This window comes from Saccopteryx bilineata, chromosome 6, assembly GCF_036850765.1.
Source record: "Saccopteryx bilineata isolate mSacBil1 chromosome 6, mSacBil1_pri_phased_curated, whole genome shotgun sequence".
Taxonomy (NCBI): Eukaryota; Metazoa; Chordata; class Mammalia; order Chiroptera; family Emballonuridae; genus Saccopteryx; species Saccopteryx bilineata.
The window spans coordinates 19,928,709-19,953,613 of record NC_089495.1 but is presented as its reverse complement, the minus strand read 5'-3'; the positions used below and the strand labels follow the sequence as shown (position 1 = coordinate 19,953,613).

The 24,905-nt window shown below is 34.6% G+C and overlaps 1 protein-coding gene across 2 annotated transcripts in view; it reads right to left on the bottom strand.

Annotated features, from left to right (window-relative positions):
• SGCZ (sarcoglycan zeta) overlaps positions 1-24,905 on the bottom strand; it is a 264,535-nt gene that overhangs the window by 59,898 nt on the left and 179,732 nt on the right. Inside the window, exon 4 of one of the 2 annotated variants that reach the window (XM_066235784.1) lies at positions 4,542-4,664. The exons of the other annotated variant lie outside the window; for it this stretch is intronic. Coding sequence (XP_066091881.1) covers positions 4,542-4,664 — 123 coding nt within the window. The remainder of the gene's footprint in view (positions 1-4,541; positions 4,665-24,905) is intronic. 2 annotated transcript variants of the gene reach the window in all.

Sequence of the window (24,905 nt, the reverse complement as noted above, 5' to 3'; positions counted from 1 at the left end):
GCTCACACAATTAGCTCTTTTTATTTTTTCCTTTTCTCTCAAAATCAAAAAAGAGAGGTTGAAGTCCAACTAATAGCTTTTAATTTAACATTAAGGGATATTTTAGAGGGCTGAAGTTTTTCTCTTTATAAAGTCAAATAACTCATACATTTACTTTGTTTTCCAAGTGAATATACAATTTGGAATACAAATGAAAATACAAATTGCAGTTGATTGTTCCTGCCTGGAAACACTATTTAAGAGTCTTCTGAGTATAAAGGTTTCTATCTTTTATTTGTTTACTTGGTCTCAAACAATAAGTGCATTAAATGATATCATGGGCCAATGTTAGGGGTAATAAAATGCAAATAAAGTTTTCAAGTATGCATCTGTGAGCTAATGTGTAAAGCTCCCCTATACCCAATGATAGAGAGGGTGTATTAAGGTCAAATAAGCATATTCAAATTAACATTTAAGCAAACAATGATTAAGCAAGTCAAGTAATATCAAAAGTAAAAAATTACAAATTTTAAGCACGTGATTGTTCATCATGGTAATGGGGGATTGATGAGTGGTGGTGGTTAGGTAATCAATCGCCATTTTTGTTCTATCTTCCTGAACACTAAGAGTATTTAAATGTATCAGGTAAACTCCTGCTCCTTTTTAGACAGGTTAAATATAAACACCCTAAATGATACTAGATCAATGAATAATTTTAGTTCTGAATGATATTGCCTCAGGTGTATAGACACACTGTATCCACTCTTGTCTCTCTGAAACTGAAGTCCCTGTCCAAAATGCCATTGTTTGTCAAGATAGTGCTAGGAAGAATTCGTTTTCATTCTTATGAATATTCCTTAAATAGATATTATTTTTGTGTCACAGATTTACAACTCTGGAATAAACCTCACAGGGATCTCTTGTGACATGCAACTTTGAAGCCTTGTCAGCACTGGTAACTAATTATATGAAGAGCCCTGGAGTCAGTGTTTCTTTGTAACATTATGTGTCAACTGATTCAAACACTGCTTTCAAGTAATGTGGGGTTACTAATCAATCCCGGCTCCCCCACATTGTATTCTACACTATGCATAAATTTCTCCTCTAAGTATGTAAAATTTTACATTGTATTTGTCTTTGATATCTTTGTTTTTCTTTATTTTAGAAGTATCACAGAAAGGAAAAGAGCTACTATAAAGCTAATATGCAATATTCTAGTAAAGGAGTAAGGACCTAGGGGGCATTTGAGAGTACATGTACATGGATGTATGTTTGTGTCTGTGAGAAGCAGAAATGTGTTTGAATACAGGGGGATTCTTATCAGTTAAAACGCTCCCTAACAGCATGCATTTGTTAACAATATGGAGTCACCTGCATACCCACATCAGGCTATTTGCTCTAGGCACGTGCAGTCCTTCATCCTAAGTGCAAAAATATGTTTGGATTCAGCAATTATGGCCTCAAATTATATATTATTGTGGTATTTAGTATCTTCTGCAATTATATGGTACATAAATCTATTGTAAAACTGGTTAATTTTCTGAGATAATTAAAAAATATAAATCATTCAAAAGTATGTGAAGAATAAACTCAAAGTTATCTATTTTTGAGATAAAGAAATGGAAAAACAGAGCCAGAGTAAGATAAATGTATTTATCTATCTACATGCCAGGCATGTGTCAAACACTCATTCACAAATCCACAGAAGGAGAGGGAGAGAGACACACAAAATGAACAAATTAGCAGAGATAACTTCCCCAAGGCAGTTAATCGAAAAGCAGAAAAAACTTAGATTTCTCAGGGAGCACCTTATCCCCTGACTAATAGCTCAAATTACATCCAAGGACAGCAGCCAGCATACCAAGAAAATGAAGAAAATAAAGTTGAGTATCCACCTACCTCATAGAAAAAAATTTAAAAAACTAGTTAATGTATCTAATTTTGTGATGATAGCACTTCACTGCAGTTGTTTTGAGACAAGTCAAGGTACTATAAAGACCAGAGAAAGGTAAAATTCCATGAATCTTAACAGCTGTCAAAAACTCTAGAACTTTCCTTTACTTATGAATACAAAGTAACCCATGGGAATATCTGAATATTGATAACATAATCTGGGGTAATTACATAATAGTTTAACTGCTATCTCAGGATTATGTTGGTATCAAAACTGATAACCAGTAAGCACTACTACCAAGATACAAAGATTGTTAAATATTAAAATCATATCTTCCCAATACCTTAGGGTGCATTTCTACCCACATCCCCCACTTTCCCACCAACCAGCAACTCAAATGTTAGCACAAAGGGCTCTAAAGTCAATGTCATTTCTGATTTGTCTGTGTTCTATTCCAACAATAATCCTTTTGCTTTTTTTTTATTGTCCCCTTTCTTATCATCACAGGACTTAGGAAAATCAATTTGGTCAATTTTTGCCTCACATGCATACCTTCTTTCCTGACCCTTCTGAGAAGTTTTAAGAAAAAATGAAAAATGAAGCAGGTGGACAGTCATGGGATTCCCCCCCCCCCCAAACACCAACCCGATGTTACAGGCTCCAGCTACTCAGCAAGACACTCTCACAAAAGACAGGAAGACATGGGGTCAGTAGGGACGGTTGTAGTGGGTTGTGACCATGTCCAGGGACGCCCACTGAGGATCTCTATACAACAATCCCTGTTGAAATTTATTACTATTTAATAATACATCTTTCTTTAAATTCAGTCAGGCACTCATGTCTGAGACTTTTATAATATTATTTTTATCTTTATTAATAAGAAGAAAGAGCTAACCTTTTAATGTCCCCATTTTGTGTGGAAAACATACACAGGTGCACATTGGCATGCATTTTTATACACCCACGTGCACTCTTGTAATTGAACAATAAATTTACCATTATCACTTAGATGAAGAAAATTAGAGGCATAATTACAATATTGACTAGTAGAGGCAGGATTCAACTCAAAAAGACATGGACTGCAGAGGCCAATTATCATGCTAACTGTTCTCACAGAGCCCAGAGAACTCAGTTGAACTTAACTAGATATGATAGATATCCCATGAACTGTTTCCAAACTTAGATTTGGGAAACATTCAAACATATTTTACTTTCTTCTTTTTTAAAAGTAATGTAGTCCTTTTTTTGGCTATTTAAAAATATTATACTAGGCATTATTGTTGTGATTTAAATAATTCAATAGAAATTGTGCTTAAAATTGTTTTCATAAAATTCTTCCCCATTCCCAATCATGCCTTCAACTTTGTTTTGTTTTTGCTCCTGCTTTTCAACTTCAGTTGTTAATTGACTTATGTAACTCATTAATATAAGAATAATGATTTTAGTGACTTCTAAATAGTGTGTCATTAGCACTATTTATTTTTTCTCTTATTTTAAAGAAGTTTATTAGATAGTTTGTTAACCAATGTACAGGGTATTCAGTAGGAGTCAAAAATGGCTAAAAATCAATCATAGTGCTCAAAAGCTTATGGTAGATATTACATATTTTGTAATTAAAATGAGAAGATTTTTTTAAAATTGAATTTATTGGAGTGACAGTGGTTAATAACATTCTATAGATTCCAGGTATACAATTATACAATACATCACCTGTATATTGTACTGTGTGTTCACGACCCAAGTCAAGTCTCCATCCATCACCATTTATAACAATGTTACTCTCTTCTACCTCTCTCCATTTTCTTTTTCTCTTGTAATCTCCATACTATTGTCTGTGTCTATGAGGGTTTTTTTTTTTTCTTTGCTTAATCCCTTCACCTTTTACCCAGCCATCAACCCTTTTCCTCTCTGACAGGAGTCAGTCTATTCTCAGTATCTTTGAGTCTGTTTCTATTTTTTTTGTTAGTACGTCTTGTTCATTAAATTCCACATATAAGTGATATCATACAGTACTTGTATTTCTTTGACTGGCTTATTTCACTTGGCATAATAATCTCCATGTCCATCCATGCTGTCACAAAAGATTTTCTTCATTTCCTATTACATTGGATTAGCACTATTTCCTATTACATTGGATTAGCATCATATATACATATATACAGATACATATAATCTTTTATATGTATATATGTCTATATATATATATATATGTCTTTTTGAAGATACTTATGAGCCCTAAAGAATGTACTTTAGTTTACTTATATTATAACATATTCCCTCTTCATTTTAAAGTTATATTTACATTTTAGCTCTTCTACTTTTAAATATTATCTATACACTTCACTATCACCATTACATAGCTTTATTTAGTGTTTGCCCTGTATTTTATTTTCCACCATTCATACCCATTTTCCTTCACCTATCCCTCCCTGAGCCTGACAGCTTTATTTATTTATACATTAAACTTACTATTTACATTCACTTCTACATCTATAACCAGTGCCTTTTACTTGAAGACAGTTGGAAAATCAAGTGTTGTGATATCAAGGTATTATGTGAGACTCAATTTTAGACATGGGGATCACACATCTTATAAAGTAGATTTTTTTTTTCAGTTGCATATTGTTTCAAGAAGTAAACAATGTTCCAAAACCTCAATCTACAGTACCTGTAACTTTCAGCTTTTCAGCCCCAATGGTAATCTCATCTTCATCTGCAGAAAACAGCACCCTGCCATCTTCACTCGCTCTCACTTCAAATCTTTTACACTGAGCCTCCACAGCATCAGCTCCTATGGTCAGAGGAAAGGTTTAAAAATGAAACTGGTATGCAGGAAACCATTCATATGTATTTTTTAGAAAGATAAGTGATGTTCATATACTATATAATTTACTTCTGCAGCGTGTTTTACCTCTGAATGAAATTTGTAATCGTTATACTTTTCAATAGGCGGTCTAGTTTAGTAGAGTAATGCTGAGCCTGATGGTTGGGCATACCTTTAAAAGGTAATTAGGTCATGAGGGTGGATGGAGTCCTTGTGAATGGGATTAGTGCCCTTATAAAAAGACTAAGTAAACTTGCTTTCTCTGTCTCTGCAATCTGCCAAGTAAGGACACAGTGATAAGTTGGCTGTCTGTGAGAAGTTTCTCACCAGACACTGGATCAGTTGGCACTTCGATGTTGGACTTCTCAGCCTCCATAATTGTGAGAAACACATTTATGTTGTTTAACCACCAAGCCTACAGTATTGTATTATAGCAGCCTGGACTAAGAAAATATTCTGCCTTTTTTTTTTTGTTAAATATACTAACTACCCTCTGGAATTCAAACATGAGATCATCTTTGTATTCCAAACTGTCCTCCAAATCTAAAATCATGTCTGCTTTCTAGTGGGTCCTTAGCAGAAGAATATTCACTGATTAAATTCTAGACTTAAGCTTTCTTTCCCTTTCCTCAGTACTCACGCCCACCTCAGCCTCATTCCCAACCCTATCTTACCAGCTTCAGTAACTTATACCTTGCCATCATCATAGCTTCTGAGGAGCACTTAACAAGAAGAAAAAGTACATTGTAAACCCTGATAACACGTGGGATGATTCTCTGAAAAAAAAAATATGTATGTATATTTCTTTATATTTTGTAACTACATACATGTTTTCAGGTCAATTTGAAAAGCTGTTAGGATAACGCTGTTAGAACAATTACTGTTAGGACACTAAGATAAAACTGGTGTTGATCTTGTGGCTCTCAAGTTTAAAAGTGCATGAATTGTATTTTAAAATAGTTATTTTCTCTTTTATTTTTTTAAGCAAAGAATCTTCCTTATGGAATTTAATGGCAATACTGGAAAAACCATGAAAGAGTCCCTGTCTTTGGTAATAGTCATTGCATTTGGTCTTGCAAAAGTGATTTCAGAAGCTTGTATTCAGTTGAGTGTGTTTTCTTCTGATTATGGTCTAACCCTGCTATAGTGTTATTTTAATCTTTGAACATAATAATTCAACTGGGTGATGTTCAGAAAACTGTTTGAGTTCAATGCGTTTATTTAATAAATGTGAATTCTGTGTCTTGAGGACTCTGTTTCAATCTCTCTTCAAGGAACTCAGGCACACATTAAATCTGAACTGCCTAAAAGATATTATAGATATTATACACCTAACACATTAACATAGATATTATGCTGTTTTATTCAAATGTACTTCATTATTAGGTAAATCAATCTGCATAATATATCATTGACTTTAATGATACTTAGGTGTATTAGATACTACACACTACACATTATATACACATACATACATACATACATACATACACAAACAATATATATTGCTCACAAAAATTAGGGGATATTTCAAAATGAATATGAAGCTATAAAATATCCTCTAATTTTTATGAGCAGTGCACATACACACTAGCAAAACTTTTCTTGGCATAATACTTAATGTCATTATATGGGAGATACTTTATTAACATAAAAATTGTATACTGTGTGTCATAAAACAATAGAAATGTGAGTAAAATGTCTAGGTATGGCAAGGTGAGTTGAAATCTTAATTCATTAAATTGAAATAAGTAAAGCACACAAGAAAATATACTTGGAATAGAAAGATATATCTAGGTTATACATAAATGTGTCAGAATCATTCAATTAAAATATACAAATTATTATTGCACACTGCACTTTATTCAACATATTAGTGTAATTACAGAAGGCAAAATTGCAAGCAATTAGCAATGCATTAATAGCAAGTAAACATTTTAAATTAGAAAATAATTTTGAATGTAGTGTGCTTCTGTACATTACTTTTTTTTGCAAATGGAAAGCAGTAAATATATGTAATTGAGCATGTATTTCATTGTTGTGAATGCTTATGTTTATAGTTAGTATATTAGGCTATATGAAACTAAAATGTATTAGTCTTAACATGCTTTGTGTTGTCTGATTCTGTTTTGCATATTATTGGCATCACATATTCTCAAGCTGGGTCAACTGAAAGCCCAGTCGTAGAGAGGGGAGGTAATGTTCAGTTCAATTGTATCTGAACTAGTGAGGCTCCTACGGTTCCTGAGAGCAATATGCCTGATGACTCTGGGTAAGGAACTCAGTTTCCTTTCTATATATCATAGGAGATGAAGTTATTCTGGCAGTTCTATATTTTATTCGTTATCTTAAACACCAACTCACTAACTAAAGTATGAAAACTAAATGTTTCCTCGGGTATATCTCTGAAGAGATTTATGTCAGCAACTTCAAAATGAAACAAAGAGCAGTCAGGGATAGAACAAGAGAGGACTGGCTGGAAAGAGAATGAAAATACAGAAGCAAAATAATAGGTTCCATAAAAGGTTTGAAGAGTTCAATACATATTTAAATATTATCTCTCATTCAGTGGTGTTCTAAAAATTCTTCTTAAAGAAACAAAACAAAATAATAATGAATCTAACTTCTGTTCTCCTCAGAGACTGTTCCATTGCCTTTTTAATACCTCTGCATTTCTTATAGTCAGTAGCCAAAGGTGCATGTTAATGGCAAGTAGAGAGGCTCAAATAATTTATGTACTGTCTTGGCATCTTCCACATTGTCAAACACATGAATTTGAGAATTTTCTTCAATAAACATCTCCAAAGGGGCTAAAACAATATATGAGCACAGGGTCTTTTGGTACTATTTAGTACTGATTTAAAGAAAAACAAGGCAAAGATCAAAATAAATATGGCTGCCCTCACCAGATAGCTAGGTTAGTTAAAGCATCATCCAGAGAAGCAGAGGTTACCTGTTCTCTGGTCAGAGCATATACAGATTGATGTTCCTGTCTCTCTCTCTCTCCTTTCCTCTATCTCTAAAATCAATAAAATAAACATTAAAAAAAGAAAGTAAAATAAATATGTCTGGTTATCTCTTGTGTATTTTCTTCAAGCACATCATATAGATTTTTTGTCTGTATTACTCCAGTTATATATGTCTGTCAGTACTTTCTAGGTCTTGAAAAAGAGTGTTATTAAAGTGACTGGAAATTACCATGAGGAAAACAAAAACAAGATTCAATACACTCAACTAAATTCAGGGTTCTGAAATTCCTGATTTAGGATTATCATGGGCCAAAACACAATACAAAGTTTGAAACAAATAAATGAAGCTGCTTTCATGATACATAGACATAAACAAATACTATACTTTATTGTATTTCACACTTTGTATATCATTGAAAACTCACTGATGATGTGTACTCTGAGCATAATTGTGGTAGTGGAGGGGAGAAAAGCAGAATGAAGGAGAGGCTAGGAGGCCTGTCTGGAATTTGCAATTTTCATAGGATCCTAACAGAGGTCAATTTAACCTCATGCCCCTAACCCTCAGGCTCACACACAGTCCCACCTGGGAATTGGAGGAGTCGCTTTCCCTCCAGCAAGTAAGGGAGCTACAGGAACTCTGGGGTTACATTCTCCATTGTTTCACTACCTGAGGCTTCACCCCACATCTAGACCAATGCATAATAAATCCTCCATAAATGTTTGTTTTTAAACTGAAATAAATTCCACTTCTCTCTGTCATTTGTGCTTCTGGGCCTTGTTTATCACTCCCTCGCAATTCTGTACTATCCCTACGATCACATACTATTGATTCTCATCCCATCCTCTTTTCAAAGTTATGGAAAACTGACACATATAAAGATTATATAGTGTTACGAACCACCCAGACAAATAAATCGCTATTAGCACCAGCATAGACGAAACTATCAGTGTAACTTTTCCTTCATCACATGTCCCTTCCCCCTTGGGTGAGCTCCAAATGTCAACACTATTCTGCAATGAGTTTTTATTAGTCCCATTTTATAGCTTTCCTGTTATGAAGGTATCCTTAGAACATTTTTTAAGTTTGGCATGTGTTGAATTATGTATGTGTACATGCCAAACACCCTGCCCCTTTATATTGCCTGTATTGTTTAGTGACTGGGTTTTTTTCATGTGGTATTAAATTTGTTAGCCTCATCTACTTCAATACATGTAGTTCTTTTTTCTTCATCTTCCCTGTTTTATCCTATCATATGGATATATCACCAGGTAGTTATCTATTTTCCACTGATAATCTTTTAGGTTGTTTCTGGGATATCAGAATCAGTAACAATGATGCTATAAATGTTTTTGTACAAGATTCCTTCTATTTTTGGTCAAACATTTTCTAAGGCTTATACTTTAGGTGTGAGATAGTAGAGAATGTACTTGAAAGTTAGTAGATAATAAGAAATTGACACCTGATCAGGCGGTGGCGCAGTGGATAGAGCATCGGACTGGGACACAGAAGACCCAGGTATGAAACCCGGAGGTTGCCAACTTGAGCGTGGGCTCATTTGATTTGAGCAAGGCTCACCAGCTTGAGCCTAAGGTCACTGGCTTGAGCAAGGGAGCCACTCTATCTGCTGTAGCCTCCAGGTCAAGGCACACATGAGAAAGCAATCAATGAACAACAAAGGTGCTGCAATGAAGAATTGATGCTTCTCATCTCTCTCCCTACCTGCCTGTCTGTCCCTATCTGTCCCTCTCTCTGTCTCTCTCTGTCCCTGTCACAAAAAAAAAAATGAAATTGCCTACCAAATTGGTTGTATCATTTATAGTCCACAGGGCAAGTGGGGCTAACTCTCTCTCTAAAGTGGTTCATATTTTATCGTAGTATTGTCTTTTAGTTGCAGTTTTTAATTCTTTCTTTTCTTTTTTATGTTTCTGTATATTCATTTATTTCTATTTCTTTCTCTCTTTTTTTCTTCAAATAGATACTACTGCATCTATCCACCAAAAAAGTCATTAGTTTCATATGTATATAATCCTATATATATAAAAAATCCTAGAACATATGTACATATATTCTAGAATTTTCTGAAGAATACTCAAGCAAATTTTTCTCTTATCGCATTTTATATTGGGAAAACTAAATTTCTATTGAAATATTTTTAAACCTGGCTTTAATGTTATTCAATATAATCTTTTACACTTGTATTCTTGTATGTTTGGTGTTTCATAATAATAATATAACAACCATAATAACAATAGTGATACTTATAGACTACCTAGCCAACCTTTTCATAAACTACTATGCTACTTGCTACTTTTTCCTGGGCCTGAGCTCTATGAACTTTGATAAAATCAGGTAAAATCTGTTGCTTAATGTCACTTTGACTGACCATGTTGTCTAAGAGAAGTGAAAACAGAAATCTTGACCTATTATTCTTTGTAAGAGTCCCAATCAAACAACATACATGCTAAATGTTGTTTTTTTACATAGTATACAAACTTAAAATTACTGCATTTCAGAGTTGTGCATGGAACAAAGTTGGTGGATGAGACAGTATTCCCCCAAAATTATTTTCATTTCATAGGTATTCATGCTCCTTCAATTCATAAAACTGAAACTGAAGCAAGGCATATCACATTTGTTGAACAAATGTTATCTGATGGAATTATTATATCAGAGTAGAATCAATGAACACTTAAGTAATGAGAAGATTAGTGACAACTGCATTTCTGGTAAGACAAAAAGAAGAAAAAAATTTAGTGTCTTCTGGTTATCTTTCCTTCTTTAACTTCTAATTTAGTTTAATCACCAGCTTGCCCTGAGTTTCTGCCACATTGTAACACACCCATCAGTCTACTTTTGTATAAGTTCTTCATACTTTTTTCTCCTTTCTAATGTGCATTTTCCTTTAAATAGTAATTAACATCGTCAGGATACTACATATCAAAAACAAGCAAAAAATAGGCTGTTACAGTATTCTAATATACTTTATCATATTTCCTCTAAATAATCTGCAATACAACTTGTTTAGTTGTGATAGTATAATTTGCTGATGTATTCAACTAATAATGCAATCTCATGGGTACCAATTAAGTATAAGTTCCCTGCCAGATATTATAAATATTTGTTTCTATTTTCAAAAACATCCTATTTTGGCAATTAATTTATCATCTACAGATCACACTGAGTCATCTTCACAGTACATGTGTTTACTTTTTTAATGTAAGAGAATTTACATAGAAACCATTCTAGACAACTGTATTCTTGACAATATATACAGAGTAACTCTTTATATATTTACTTACAGTATATTTTATGCACTTTAGTAATATTTAAGGTGTTCTATTAACATTTAGAGTTTACATACAGATAGCTGCATATTTCTTTTAAGTAATGGAATTATTGTCTATTGACAATGAATTTTATTTAATGGCAATGTCTTTAGTTTTATAAATAAATGTCTAGAAAAAAATAAATTAAGAAACCTTGTTATAATATAGTTGTTATAATCTGATCATAATAATTTCTATTAGTATTAAGCAACTGTGTATTATTATTAATTTGCTATAGCTAATTACTATTTTTTATGATTTCATAGCATTTTTAAATTGCACTTAAAAGGCACTATTTCTGATACCAAAAGAAAGCATCAAACAGACTTGGGTTTCTGATACAAGACCAGCTACTGTACTTGGCTTAAAGTTCTATCAGAAAGAATGATCTAGTTTATGATGCAATAAAACAATTGCTCAAATTTGAGGCTTAGCCCAGCAAAGATTCCTTTCTTACTCAATGTTCATTTCCATCTTGAGTCAGCAGGGTGCTTTGTCATTGTAATTAGTCAGGATCCCACGTGATGAAGTCTTTTTCTCAACACATGCTTTCAAGGTTGTAACAAGAGAAAATGATATGGCAAACTGAGCACTGTCTTTTAACTTTCATTTGGAAGTAACACATCATTTTTAATTTTATTGGCCAATGGAAATTATATTGTCAGGTCTGTTTCTAAGCAGGTCAGGATATATAATCCTGCCACTACATTAAAAATAATGCAAATAGATTATTAGTTAACAAATCTATTGAGAACACACCTCTCAAAAGCCAGAGTATTGAACTTATTCTCCCACTAAAACAATTAGAAAATTGCCACAAGATATGGTGTGATTATTTTTCAGGTATTCGGCAAAAGGCAGAACAGAATAGTGATCCCTGAGAGAAGGAACAACAGAGTGACTCTCACTTATTTCAAATATATTTTTGGGGATCATCTTCAAATCAAAGTAAGAGAAACAGAGCCCAGACGTGTTGGTGTGCACAGAAAAGATTGATCAAGCTTTAGAAGTATAAAGGGTGGGGAATGGGAGGGTTGATAGAATTTGAGTGACAGTGAATGTATAAACAGAACTAAGATTACCAAGATTATAGAACTCCTACCAATTAGAGTGAAGACATATACTTCTCTGGGCACTGTGAGCACTGAGTTGTGACCACAGAGCAAGTTACCCTACTCCTGGAAAAGGGCTTCTCAAGATCCATCTAGCAGGTCTAAAATGAAGCCTAAACAGGATCTAGCTGATATGCTGATGAATCCACTTCCTTTTCCAAAACATCAGCAGCAGTCTTTAAATTTAGATAACAAAATCTAGCATCTTAAAAAGTATCTAGCCTGGCCAGTTGGCTCAGTGGTAGAATGTCGACCTGGTATGAGGATGTCTTGGGTTTGAGTCTCAGTCAGGGCACACAGGAGAAGCATCTCCTTCTCTACCCCTGCTCTGCCTCCTTCTCTTTTTTCTCTTTTCTCCTCCCACAGCCATAGCTCAACTGAACTGAGTACATCAGCCCCAGGTGCTGAGCATGGCTCTATGGAGCCACTGCCTCAGGAGCTAAAAATAGCTCCATGGCAAGCATGGCCCCAGATGGGCAGAGCATCAGCCCCAGATGGGGTTGCCAGGTAGATCCAGTAGGAGCGCATGCAGGAAACCATCTCTCTATCTCCTCTCCTTTCACTTGGAAAAAGAAAAAAAGAAAGAAAAAAATTACTAGACGTACAAAGAAGGAGGAAATATGTACCTAATCAGGAAAAAAATCAGTCAATAAAAACAGACCCAGATTTGTCCCAAATGCTGGGATTTACAGACAAAATTAGAATTTATTATAAAAATTTTCAAGGATATAAATAAAACACGGGCATTATTAATAAACAGAAAAGAAAATCTCAATTGAGAAATAAAAATAAAAAAAAAACAGATAAAAAGAGATAATGAAATGACTAGAACTAAAAAATCTAATGCCTGAAGTGCAAAACTGATAAATGAATTTAATTGGTGTGTTATCACCTGAAAAAAGAAAATATCAGTAAACTTAAAATGATATGTATAGAATATTCAAAGTGAATCTCGGAGAGAAATGAAGACTAGGTGAATGAAAAAGGAACACAGCCTCAGTGACATGTGGAACAATGAAAAAGGAGATTAGCTTTAAAAAAGCAATAGAAGAGATAAAGTGGAATACTAAAAAGTACTCAGCTCATGAAACAGGGCAGGATTGGAAAATAAACGGAATAAGAAATAGAGAACTTAAAGAGAAAAGAGACAGCAAGATGGTGTATTTCAGTGGGAAGATATCAATAACTACATTTTAATATAGAAATAGGGAAACACTAAGCACTACAATACAATTTTTCCAATATTGCCCGCAGTTTGTCTATCACAGAATAGATTCCAATATGTAGAGGTGGGACTCAGAACCAGAAGATACTGAGGAGAGTGTAGACCCCTGATGGCAATCCTCAGAGAGGCTACGAGGACTGCTGCCACCTAATGAAAACCTCCTTCAGAGACTAAACTCAAAAGAGATGGTACTTTTGCTAATATTCAGATATTAGTATTCAGCTTTGTTTATGGAAGTATTGACTTTCAGAAGAATTTCAACTTTCATGCATGTAAATCAATAAATCTTTTCCTCTGCAGCTGTTGATGTACGCTATACTATGGAAGACTTTCTTCATACAAGATTAGATAGCTATTCTAATGCATACTTTTTTTCCCCATTATTTGTTTCAAATTTTGAATTAAATCATTTGTTACTCTATGGTTAATGTGTTGTTTTATTGATAAAGATGTGGAGATTTAACTCTTGTTGCTAAACTGTTGAACAATTAAGTCAACCTCATTTATTTTAGGAATTACCCCTCTCATGTACCCATTGATTTGGAGGGTATTTTTATCTTATATTTTACTACTTTAGGTACATGGTAACTTTTTTGATTTCCTATCCCGTTCTATTTAATGCTTTTGATCTTTTTAATACCAAACTGTATTAGTTACTATGCCTGTAATTTTTGATGTAACACATATTACAATTCTCTTGGCTTTTTATTAAATTATATTATTTTGAAAATAATTCATCAAGTTGTTAAATATCCATTAGTATTTTCATTTTTAAGTGAATTTTTGGGGGGTAATATCAGCTAACAAAATCATACAGGTGTCAGATACACAAATCTACAACACATCTCTGTACACTGTATTATGTATTCACCCCAAATTCAAGTCTCTGTCCATCACCATTTATCCCCTCATCCTATTTCAAGTCACCCCCCACCTCCAGCAATTACCACACTGCTGTCTGTGTCCATGAGTTTTTTCTCTCTCTCTTCTTTCTTTCTTTCTTTTTTTTTTTTTTGGTCCTATCTTGATTATTTTCATTTGAATGCTTTACATTTGTAAGTTAACTTGGGGAAAATTAAAAACTTTAATAAAGATGTATATTCTAGTGTCCAAATATTTTTTCATGTATATTTTCAATAAATAACACTGTAACATAATAGAATTAATGGGATGCATTAATCATTATTCATTTTTATGTTCATATAAAACATTCACAACTAGAATAGTTTATTGTTACCAGAATTAATGAGCTGTTGGAATGTCTGAAAACTAAGAGAGAACAAATATAAAACCTTAATGTCCTGTCAGTGACTGGTTACAGGGCCAGATGCTATGGGTAATTTAATTGTGCTTATCACCCAGCAGCAGTCCTGTGAATGTCATGACATGTGAGAGCACCTGCTCATGCCAATAAATCAAATGATAATGCTTAATAACCTTAAGATACTAGAATTAAATGTTACCTTGAGTGATCACCATCTAATAAAAATTACGGTCTGAATAAATCTTTTCTGGTGGTTCTCCCATTAGAACAGTAATAAATACTACTATTACTACTGATAACAGTAGCTAGCATATCGGTAGTGTTTAATAATATGTGCTAAGAATTTCATTTACGGTAACTCACTTAGTGATCAAAATAATTCAACAAGGCAAGTATTATCAATATGCCCATTTTATAGTTAGGAAACTCAAACACAGAGATACTTATGTCCTTGCCCAAATCATCCAGCTGGGAAAAGCTTGCCTGAGAATCAGTTCCTGTCGCCAGGCTCCAGAGTCCCTGCTCTTCACTCAGATGCTTCTCTGTTTCCCAGGAAACTTTGAACTAATGCTGAACTCTCTGCAGCAGTTGGGTCCCTGACATCCTGCTGGTAGGACAAACTGAGGCCTAACTGCAGGGAATTAAGAGCCAGTGTCTTCCCCTCCATAGGCCTGTCTGCATATCTTCTTCATTCTCTTACCTGTGTACCTCTCCAAAGCACTCTCCCTCTTATAACCGTTCTGCACCCAGCTGGCCATCATTTCCAGGAGTCCCAAAGGGTGACATGCTAAATACACTTCCATCCTCCAGACACACTGTCCTTGTACCCACTCATCAATGTATTTCTAATTTCATAAAGTGTATCTTTAATACCACTGCACCACTCTGCGCTCAAACATTTAAAATAACTCATAATAATAAAAGGAACGTTATGGACTCACACTGAAAGTGATACAATATGGACTCGATTAATTTTTCAAGTTTAAATCAAGTTCTTCTACATGTTAACTACCTGTCCTAACAAAGTAGATACATATTAAATGGAATAAAGCAGATTGTTACTTTAATACCTTCAGAAATATATTTACAAGGGGATGGAAGGACCAAGGACGACAGAGGACTGTGGCGACACTGGAATAAGTTTTAGTATCCTCCTTGTCAGCAGAGGAGACAGCACTCAGGACTGTGGTGGGCATAAGCCCAATGGCAGGTGCAGAGGGAAGAGCCCGAGCTCTGCGGCGGGTGGGGGTGGGAGGGGCAGACACAGTAAGCTGGGAAAGAAGTTCAACTTTCTAACTGTGCCTCCCATGGCTTTGTGCCAAAACTCCTGGGCACTATGTAGTATGCTATACAGCTTTGTGTTTCTTGAAATATATATCCATATGTGAATGCTCAATTATGCTAAATAATACGTCCTTATTTTGATTACCTTGAATACGTCTGCCACAACAGAAAAAATATATAATTTAGATTTATTGATGTTCTGACATGGAAAAGCTTTCCTTGTGTTACCATAAACATTATAAAATGATGAGGGGAAAAGAGGCATGATAAAAGATAGAATGAGAGGAGGCCAGAAAACCCATTTAAGATCATAATCATTATTAAGTCATTTCCACTACCACATGATGTTCTTGCTTTGAAACACTTATTAGAATCTTTTTTTTAATTATAATTTTATTTTTTTAATGGGGTGACATCAATAAATCAGGTTACATATATTCAAAGATCAACAAGTCCAGGTTATCTTGTCTTTCAATTATGTTGCATACCCATCACCCAAAGTCAGATTGTCCTCTGTCACAAAGTTTTCTTTGTGCCCCTCCCCCTACCCCTTTCCCTCTCCCTTTCCTCCCTCCCCCCGTAACCACCACACTCTTATCAATGTCTCTTAGTTTCACTTTTATGTCCCACCTACGTATGGAATAATGCAGTTCCTGGTTTTTTCTGATTTACTTATTTCACTTCGTATAATGTTATCAAGATCCCACCATTTTGCTGTAAATGATCCAGTCATCATTTCTTATGGCTGAGTAGTATTCCACAGTGTATATGTGCCACTTATTAGAATCTTTCAAAACTGTTTATTCTTGTTACTTATACTGTGACCCTATTAACACTTTCCTTAAGCTGTTAAATTTTCTACATGTAAGAAAATTCTTGGTATATTTTGAAAGGGCACATTCTGCGTTTATCGTTTTCCATGCTCAGCCAGTGACCTCACGCTACTTCCATTTGACACTAAATGAGATTTGCGGTGTCTTTCCCTTTATATTCTAAACACACTCCCCTTCGGAACTACTGGCTCCTAAAAATAATCAACTTTATTCAGTGGAGTCGGTTTAGTTTTCAACAGTGTTACATCGTCCGCATTCATCTTGTTGCCTTTGTTATCAATGCGACTCCGACAAATGAATACCAAAGTTTATCTCTATTTTCACTGAGCTCTCAGGAGGCTATTCAACAGCAGAGCTGACCTATTTCACGTTGTACTCATAAATGGGCTATTCTAAATGATCAGTTAATTTGGGGTGAGAAAACAGAAACAGGAGTTGTGTTTTGAAGGGAACCTAATTCGTTTCATTAAAATAAAATAAAAAAATACAAAAACCTGTGTGTGGTCTTGTCAACGACACAGGAAGCAGGCTCACTCTTCCAGTAGCTGGGGCATTTTGCGCTCCCGCAACAGCCGTGTGTGAGAGTTTCAGCAGCTCTCATCATCTCTAGCACTCGCTGTTGTCAGTATCTTTTATTTCAGTCATTGCAATTATTACAGTTTATGATTTCTCAGAGCTTTGAATGAGAAAATATGTGCAATTGCTGTCTTAGAAGGCTTTATTCTCCAGATAAAATATTGAAGGCTTTATTTCTTATAATTGTCCAGTGTGGCTTAGGTAGTTGATACATACAATGATTCAGTGAAGGGTGAAAAGTCAGGGACAAGTGAGGCTGCAGCCGAAGACAAAAGGAAATCCAATCATGACGACTCAGGAAGACAGAGTATGGAGAAGTAAGCTTGTTATTTATTTAGAAGCACGTAACTACCAGCGCCCCTACCCCAATAACTTACCTCATGACTGGTCTGTAAGTTATTTTCAGTCATCTTTGTAGAAAAACATAAAGTGGCAAAAGCGACGTAAAACGATAAAGGAGCAATTTTTTTTTTATCTAAATACTGCGACACAAGAGAAGATGGGTTTTAAGTATTATGAGTTATTAACATACATTTGTCCCTTGGAGGGTTAAGGGAGGATGGAATATTAAATCTGCATCAGTCTGATACGTCTGTGAGCGCTTAGAAAAGAAAGCAGCAGATATTATACGACTGCAGAGGAAGGATTTAAAACAACCTATGCCAAAACTGGATCAATATATCAGGGAATGTATAGGATTCAATTTTCTTGATATCAGGAAAATATATATGACAAAATATTTAAGTGTAATATAATGAGAAAAGGCTGCAAGTAAATTCAGAGCTGATTAAATATTTTAACCAAATAGATTCAGGGATTGATAGCAATTTTAAGGCAGTCTTAAGTAATTTGGTAATACTACTTGGAGTAATATTGTCAAGGGCCTAGTATCCAAAATATATAAAGAACTCATAAAACTCAATAACAAACAAACAATCCAATAAAAAAATGGGAAGAGGACATGAACAGACACTTCTCCCACGAGGAAATACAAATGGCCAACAGATATATGAAAAGATGCTCATCTTCATTAGCTATTAGAGAAATGCAAATCAAAACCACAATGAGATACCACCTCACACCTGTTAGATTAGCTTTTATCAACAAGGCAGGTAATAACAAGTGTTGAAGAGGCTGTGGAGAGAAAGGACCCCTCATTCACTCTTGGTGGAAATGTAAAGTAGTACGACCATTATGGAAGAAAGTATGGTGGTTCCTCAAAAAATTAAAAATAGAACTACCATATAACCCAGCAATCCAGCAATCCCTCTACTGGGTATATATCCCCAAAACTCAAAAACATTGGTACATAAAGACACATCCAGCCCCATGTTCATTGCAGTATTGTTCACAGTGGCCAAGACATGGAAACAACCAAAAAGTCCTTCAATAGGTGACTGGATAAAGAAGATGTGGTACATATATACTACAGAATACTACTCAGTCATAAGAAATGATGACATTGGATCATTTACAACAGGGGTCGGGAACCTATGGCTCAGGAGTCAGATGTGGCTTTTTTGATGGCTGCATCTGGCTTGCAGACAAATCTTTAATAAAAAAAATACCATTAAAAATATAAAACATTCTCATGTATTACAATCCATTTCCTACTGCTCATGTTCATGGTTGAGGGTGGCTGGAGCCAATCATAGTTGTCCTCTGGGACAACATCAAATTTTTATTGGATAATGTGTAATGTACACGGGTTGCTGTATGGCTCTCATGGAATTACATTTTAAAATATGTGGCATTCATGGCTCTCTTAGCCAAAAGGTTCCTGACCCCTGATTTACAACAACATGGATGGACCTTGATAACATTATACTGAGTGAAATAAGTAAATCAGGAAAATACTAAGAACTGTATAATTCCATACCTAGGTGGGACATAAAAGTGAGACTCAGGGACATGGACAAGAGTGTGGTGTTTACCGGGGTGGGGGGAGGATGGAAAGGGGGAGTAGGAAAGGGGAGTAGATGGGGGCAGGGGAGGGGCACAAAGAAAACCAGATAGAAGGTGACTGAAGACAATTTGACTTTGGGTGATGGGTATGCAACATAATCAAATGTCAAAATAACCTGGGGATGTTTTCTCTGAACCTATGTACCCTGATTGATCAATGTCACCCCATTAAAATTAATTAATTAAAAAGAAAAAGAGTCCAGCAAATATTTGTTAAACAAGAATGGCTCCAGTTCATTTTTACCTCTACCTATGTTCAATTTTCTATTCCCACCACACTTTATTTTTCTGATGTATGCATTATCTAACTTGGAATTTCTCCAGAACTACACATAAGAATAGACATTTAAGCCAAAGTGAAATTTGAAAATAAAAGTAATGTAGTTAATAGATGTAAACCATCACAAGGAATGGTTCATACAGATCTCGCTGTATCCCATGACCAGGTCATGAATATTGATCTTTAGTAGTATGGGCTCAACTGCAACCTCATCCAATGCCCCTTAAACTGAGGTAATATCTTCTGTGGACAGATGGAACCCTAAGTTTTATTTAGCTGCCTACCACCAGATGTTTTCAGTAATTAGTCCCATAACCTTACATTTGTGAACAATATGCCCCATTAAGCAAATTTCCCCAAAACAAGTTTCTTGTAAAGACAAAAAAAAAAATTGCATGCTCAATAAGTCAATTATATATGAAACTCAAATGCACCTGCGATTATGAGATCCCACAAATGGAGCCTCATTAAAAACAAAGCTTGGTGCAATGTATATACTATAGACTCATTAATTTTAGGTAAGTCATATAGCTATAGTGCTAACTGATATCTAAAGTATGAAGTAAAAAAAAAACAACACTCTTGCTCTTTGGCTTATATTATTTTACTTTTATCCTTTAATGAGCTCTGTGATATATCATTTTTATTCCATAACAAACTTCTTACCATTAAAATTTAAATAACAAGCTTTAGTATTAGCATATTTTTGATAATTTTATGTAATTATAGAATTAACAAAATAGTTATTTCTCTCTTTAGTGCTTTCCTTAGTATTATAATGGTAAATACATGTAACAAGTTCTTGCATTATAATTAGTGAAAAAAAACTATATTATCTTCTTTAATCACCATATAAAGAGATGGACTGACCTACATAATGCTACAATGATGGAGTATTATCTTTACAATAGTCTTAATAGAACCATCACTTGTCATTTTACTCCATGCCCTCATTCCTAAATACTCAAGACTAGGTTTACTTGTTTAACAACTAAAGGTGTTATTACCAAAGACCATATTTTGAAACATAATTTGTTTGGAAGGGAGGACATTCAAAGATGTTATTCTATCAATCAAAGCATTAGTATCTCTGACAATTTTAGCAGATTACCTATCCAGTCTCTTGAGAAAAAGAGACCAACACCTTGCAGAGATGGTCCTTAGGACCATAAAACAGGTCACTGTTAAGTGGAACTGGCCTTGCAGAACTGCAGTGAGTAGAGCCTGACCAGGGCATGGGGAACCCAAGAAAAGCTGGCAGACAGAGCCAGCAAAGGCTGGAAATGACTTAGTCAAACCATCGATTTCAGAATGTGGTCTAGGTTCTCCGGAAAGAAAAATCCTCAGTGTTCCTTGACCAGCACTCCTTAATCTACACATATTTGAGAACTTCATTATTTGAAACAAATAATTTGTTTTGCTTTTTAAGGTAATAACAATTAGTAACTAACACAAAAAATTTAGGATGTTAAGACAATAACAAAAAAACCCTTGTGATAAAAAGCTTTTCAAAACACGCATATTACTGCCTTTTTTTTCAGACGTAATTTTCATTATACTTAAATTACATTTATTTAGGGTCCTAATTTCTAAGAATGCCATCCTAATTCTAAAATCATAGGCATTTGCTTTAATGTACTATTTACCCAAACTGAATAATTAATATTAAACTAATTAAAGTAGTTTAATTAATATGACTAAATAAATGAGTTGATTGATATTAACATTAAACCCTTAAAAATCAATGATGCATTTAATCATTTAATCTGTGTAATAGTAAAGCTAAGTATTTTGTTGATCTACTTTCCAAGATTTGCATAGTCTATTTTGCATAAAATATTCATTCTACTAAGTTGTCCAAGACTACTACAGCATTCTCTAAGTTTAAAAAAATGAGTCAATGACAAAAAACATAAATTTGGTACATGAGAATAATCTGCATCCTTCTACTTTTTATATGTTCTACACCATCTGCAGGTAATTAAGTGATTCCCAGGTGTTCACAGTTGTAATTGCTTTAACGTAAGATTACATGTCACTTTACGAGCCTTTAAATATTTATTATAAAGTCCTCATCTACATTTTTCCCAGTTATTTAGGGACATAACATGCTGATGTTTAGTATTACAAAAATAAACTGATTGGGCTTGTTGAATTATTTTGTGTATTAAATTTCATTATAAAACATTTTATAAGACAAAAATTGATGAAAGAATAAACACATAACAGTGATGTTAATTTAGTTGTGTTTATTCACATTCTTCATTTTAAATCTAAAATACATGCTCATAACTTGTGGCAAAGAGGTCAAAACTCAAATCAAATGCCATTTTTTGTCAGAACTACTCTATAGCAGGAAATTTAATGGACCAAATTATTCATGAACTAATTTTGTTCTCTAAAGGGAAAAAATAGTTATCCACTCGTAGGCATGAAACAGGAAAGAACCATGGACACAATGTAACATAATACTGATTGCATAGATAAGGAAAGTGAAACCCAGAGGCTTGGTCAAGTGCACAGAATTATTTACATGTAGATCTAATAAAACTTACAATTGCTAACATATACATAATGCATGCTAGTATGTGTCAGGAAGCATTCCAAGAATTTCACATATATTCACTTATTTAATTCCCACATCTACTCTTATAAAGTGAATACAGAGAATATGCCTGGAGTGACTTGCCCAAGGTTGCAGAAATGATACAAATGGGACTTAGCTATTTTAGCACCCATGCTATTAACTGTTAAAATATAATTCTTTCATAAGACTAGTTTCTGAGAAAATTATGATTTCTAGGTGAAATATTCTTCTACAACATTTTGGTATATAAATTATATTATATAAGTCCTCATGATATTATTAAACTGACACATTCCTGTACTTTAAAATTAATTTTTGTTAGGCTCTGGCCAGTTGGCTCAGTGGTAGAGTGTCGGCCTGGCGTGCAGGAGTCCCGGGTTCGATTCCCGACCAAAGCACACAGGAGAAACACCCATCTGCTTCTCCACCCCTTCCTCTCTCCTTCCTCTCTGTCTCTCTCTTCCCTTCCCACAGCCAAGGCTCCATTGGAGCAAAGTTGGCCTGGGCGCTGAGGATGGCTCTATGGCCTCCGCCTCAGGCGCTAGAATGGCTCTGGTTGCAACAGAGCAACACCCCAGATGGGCAGAGTATCGCCCCCTGGTGGGCGTGCCGGGTGGATGCCGTTCGGGTGCATGCGGAAGTCTGTCTGACTGCCTGCCCATTTCCAACTTCAGAAAAATACAAAAAAATAAATTAATTTTTGTTGATCTTACATTCTTATTTTTTTGGTTTTCTGTAACAATTCTTAATAAGTAGTCATAATCAAAGTGCCTTTCTAACACATGTTTTTTTTCTCATCTTGTGAAATCTTAGGACATGAATTAATTTAAATCATGGAATATTAACATTTCTCAGTCTAAACAACCTAATAAGCATTACTGTATATTAATTCTTAATTGTAAAATAGTTACTATTAAAATTTTGTTTAATTATGTGATTGATCCTTAAAATTGTGTTATTTTACTTATTTTTTGCTTTACAGAGGTTTAATTTTGCCATGATAAGGTGGCTAATAATTTTTTTGAAAAAGTTTCCCAACAAATTATCCTGTAGCATGTTGCAGGAAATAAAATACAGATGTCTCAGTCAACCCTGTTGTGTGCAGTAGTAGACTCAGAAGTGTTTCTTTAAAGTCCTACTGGCTTTATTTCCTTATACCGGTTCTGTGCGTGCGTGCGTGTGTACGTGTGTGTGCGCGCGCGCGCGTGAGTGTGTGTACCTGTCTATCTTAGTAATTGGGAGATGTCTCAAAGTGGGCAGATAGCCATCGACACAGTTAAGAGACTTAGTTAGGGTCTTCAGTTTTTACTAATGAGTATGACTTTTATCACTAGGTTACTTTATTGCCAAAATGAAAAGACTGAGCCATAACCAACTACTTTTTGGGTTCTCACTTCATCTGAGCGATGACAAACCAGGTGAAAGTGGCCTATCACTTAAGAAATGGTCATACACATCATCTCTTGCAGGTAAATCTAGATTTTTATTCTTGAATTGAGATAAACCAGGAAAAGTACATTATATTTTTGCCACCCACAATTATTTTTATCTAACTGCACTCTATTTTTTTTTTTGCCGTGTTTTTGGCATTCTTTAAAGTTGTATGCCCAAGTATTAGCAGACCCAATGTTATGTTTCTGTTTATGTAGAGTTGTTAAAAATACACTGTATCATCCACTTTCCTTTCTATTAATCAACGTGTAAATTTTATTCAATGCAACCTTGAGGAAAAACAATGGTTTCCTATGAGAAACTCATATTTTCATTTCCTTAAATATAGTATGATCTATTTTCCTGACAGAATTCTAATGTGTCATTTTTCTTCTCAAGCACGTCTTCTCTAGTAAGAAAAAGAAAATTGAATTTTAAGTGTGTAGTGGTTTGACAGCCCCTGGAAAAGGCAAAGGGTCAGTAAGCCACATCTGTTCTGGACCCCAGGCCACTACCCATTCATCACCCAAGTCCTGGCCCAGGCCCGAGAAATCCTGAGCAATAAAGGCAAGCCCCTCAGACCTCAGGAGAAGCCTAGGCCGACTCTCCTTCAGAAGTTATCTGTACTTGCTTGCTGTATTCTGTGGTGTTGAATCTTCAAAATGCAAAACAGAAAAATAAAAACTGGTACTCCATGTGACTGTCGCTGTGTTTAATTTCTTGCCAATGGCATTCTTTCTCATTGCCCTGTAGTTAGGTTTACTGAAGGATTACTTTGAAGAAGATCGAAGCATTGAAGAATTAGTGAGGAAAAAGAGACAAATGAGGAATTAAGATTGTAACTGTGCTTTTTATATTATCTGGTGATGTCACTGGTTTTTGATTAATGAAAATGAGAATATCAAATGATGAGTAGATGATTTTGACAATAATAGTCAGTAGCTCCTAGGGGTTAATTCATTTTCCCAAGTTTATTGAGCATTAAACAAGGAGAATTATGGTGAAATATGAGATCCAATTTGAAGCATAAGATTGTGATTTTAAGCACATTTTAAAAGTAGAATTTCACAACAATGACATTCTAATTATTTAATACCCAATTAGTCTTAATGTTTTACTGGGATAATGATATAGAGGTGGCATCATGGAGCTTATTATGTTTACCACACAAGACACATAGCAATCAGTCAGACATGGTTTATGACTGCAATTTAATTGAAGTATGCTACTAAACAAAAATAATTAAAAACTAAACTATTTCTATGCATTAATATTTCCCCATGTTTAACTTTTCAGATTATCCTTTTATTTTTATATTACAGCTATAGACTGATCACAAAAGACATATCAGA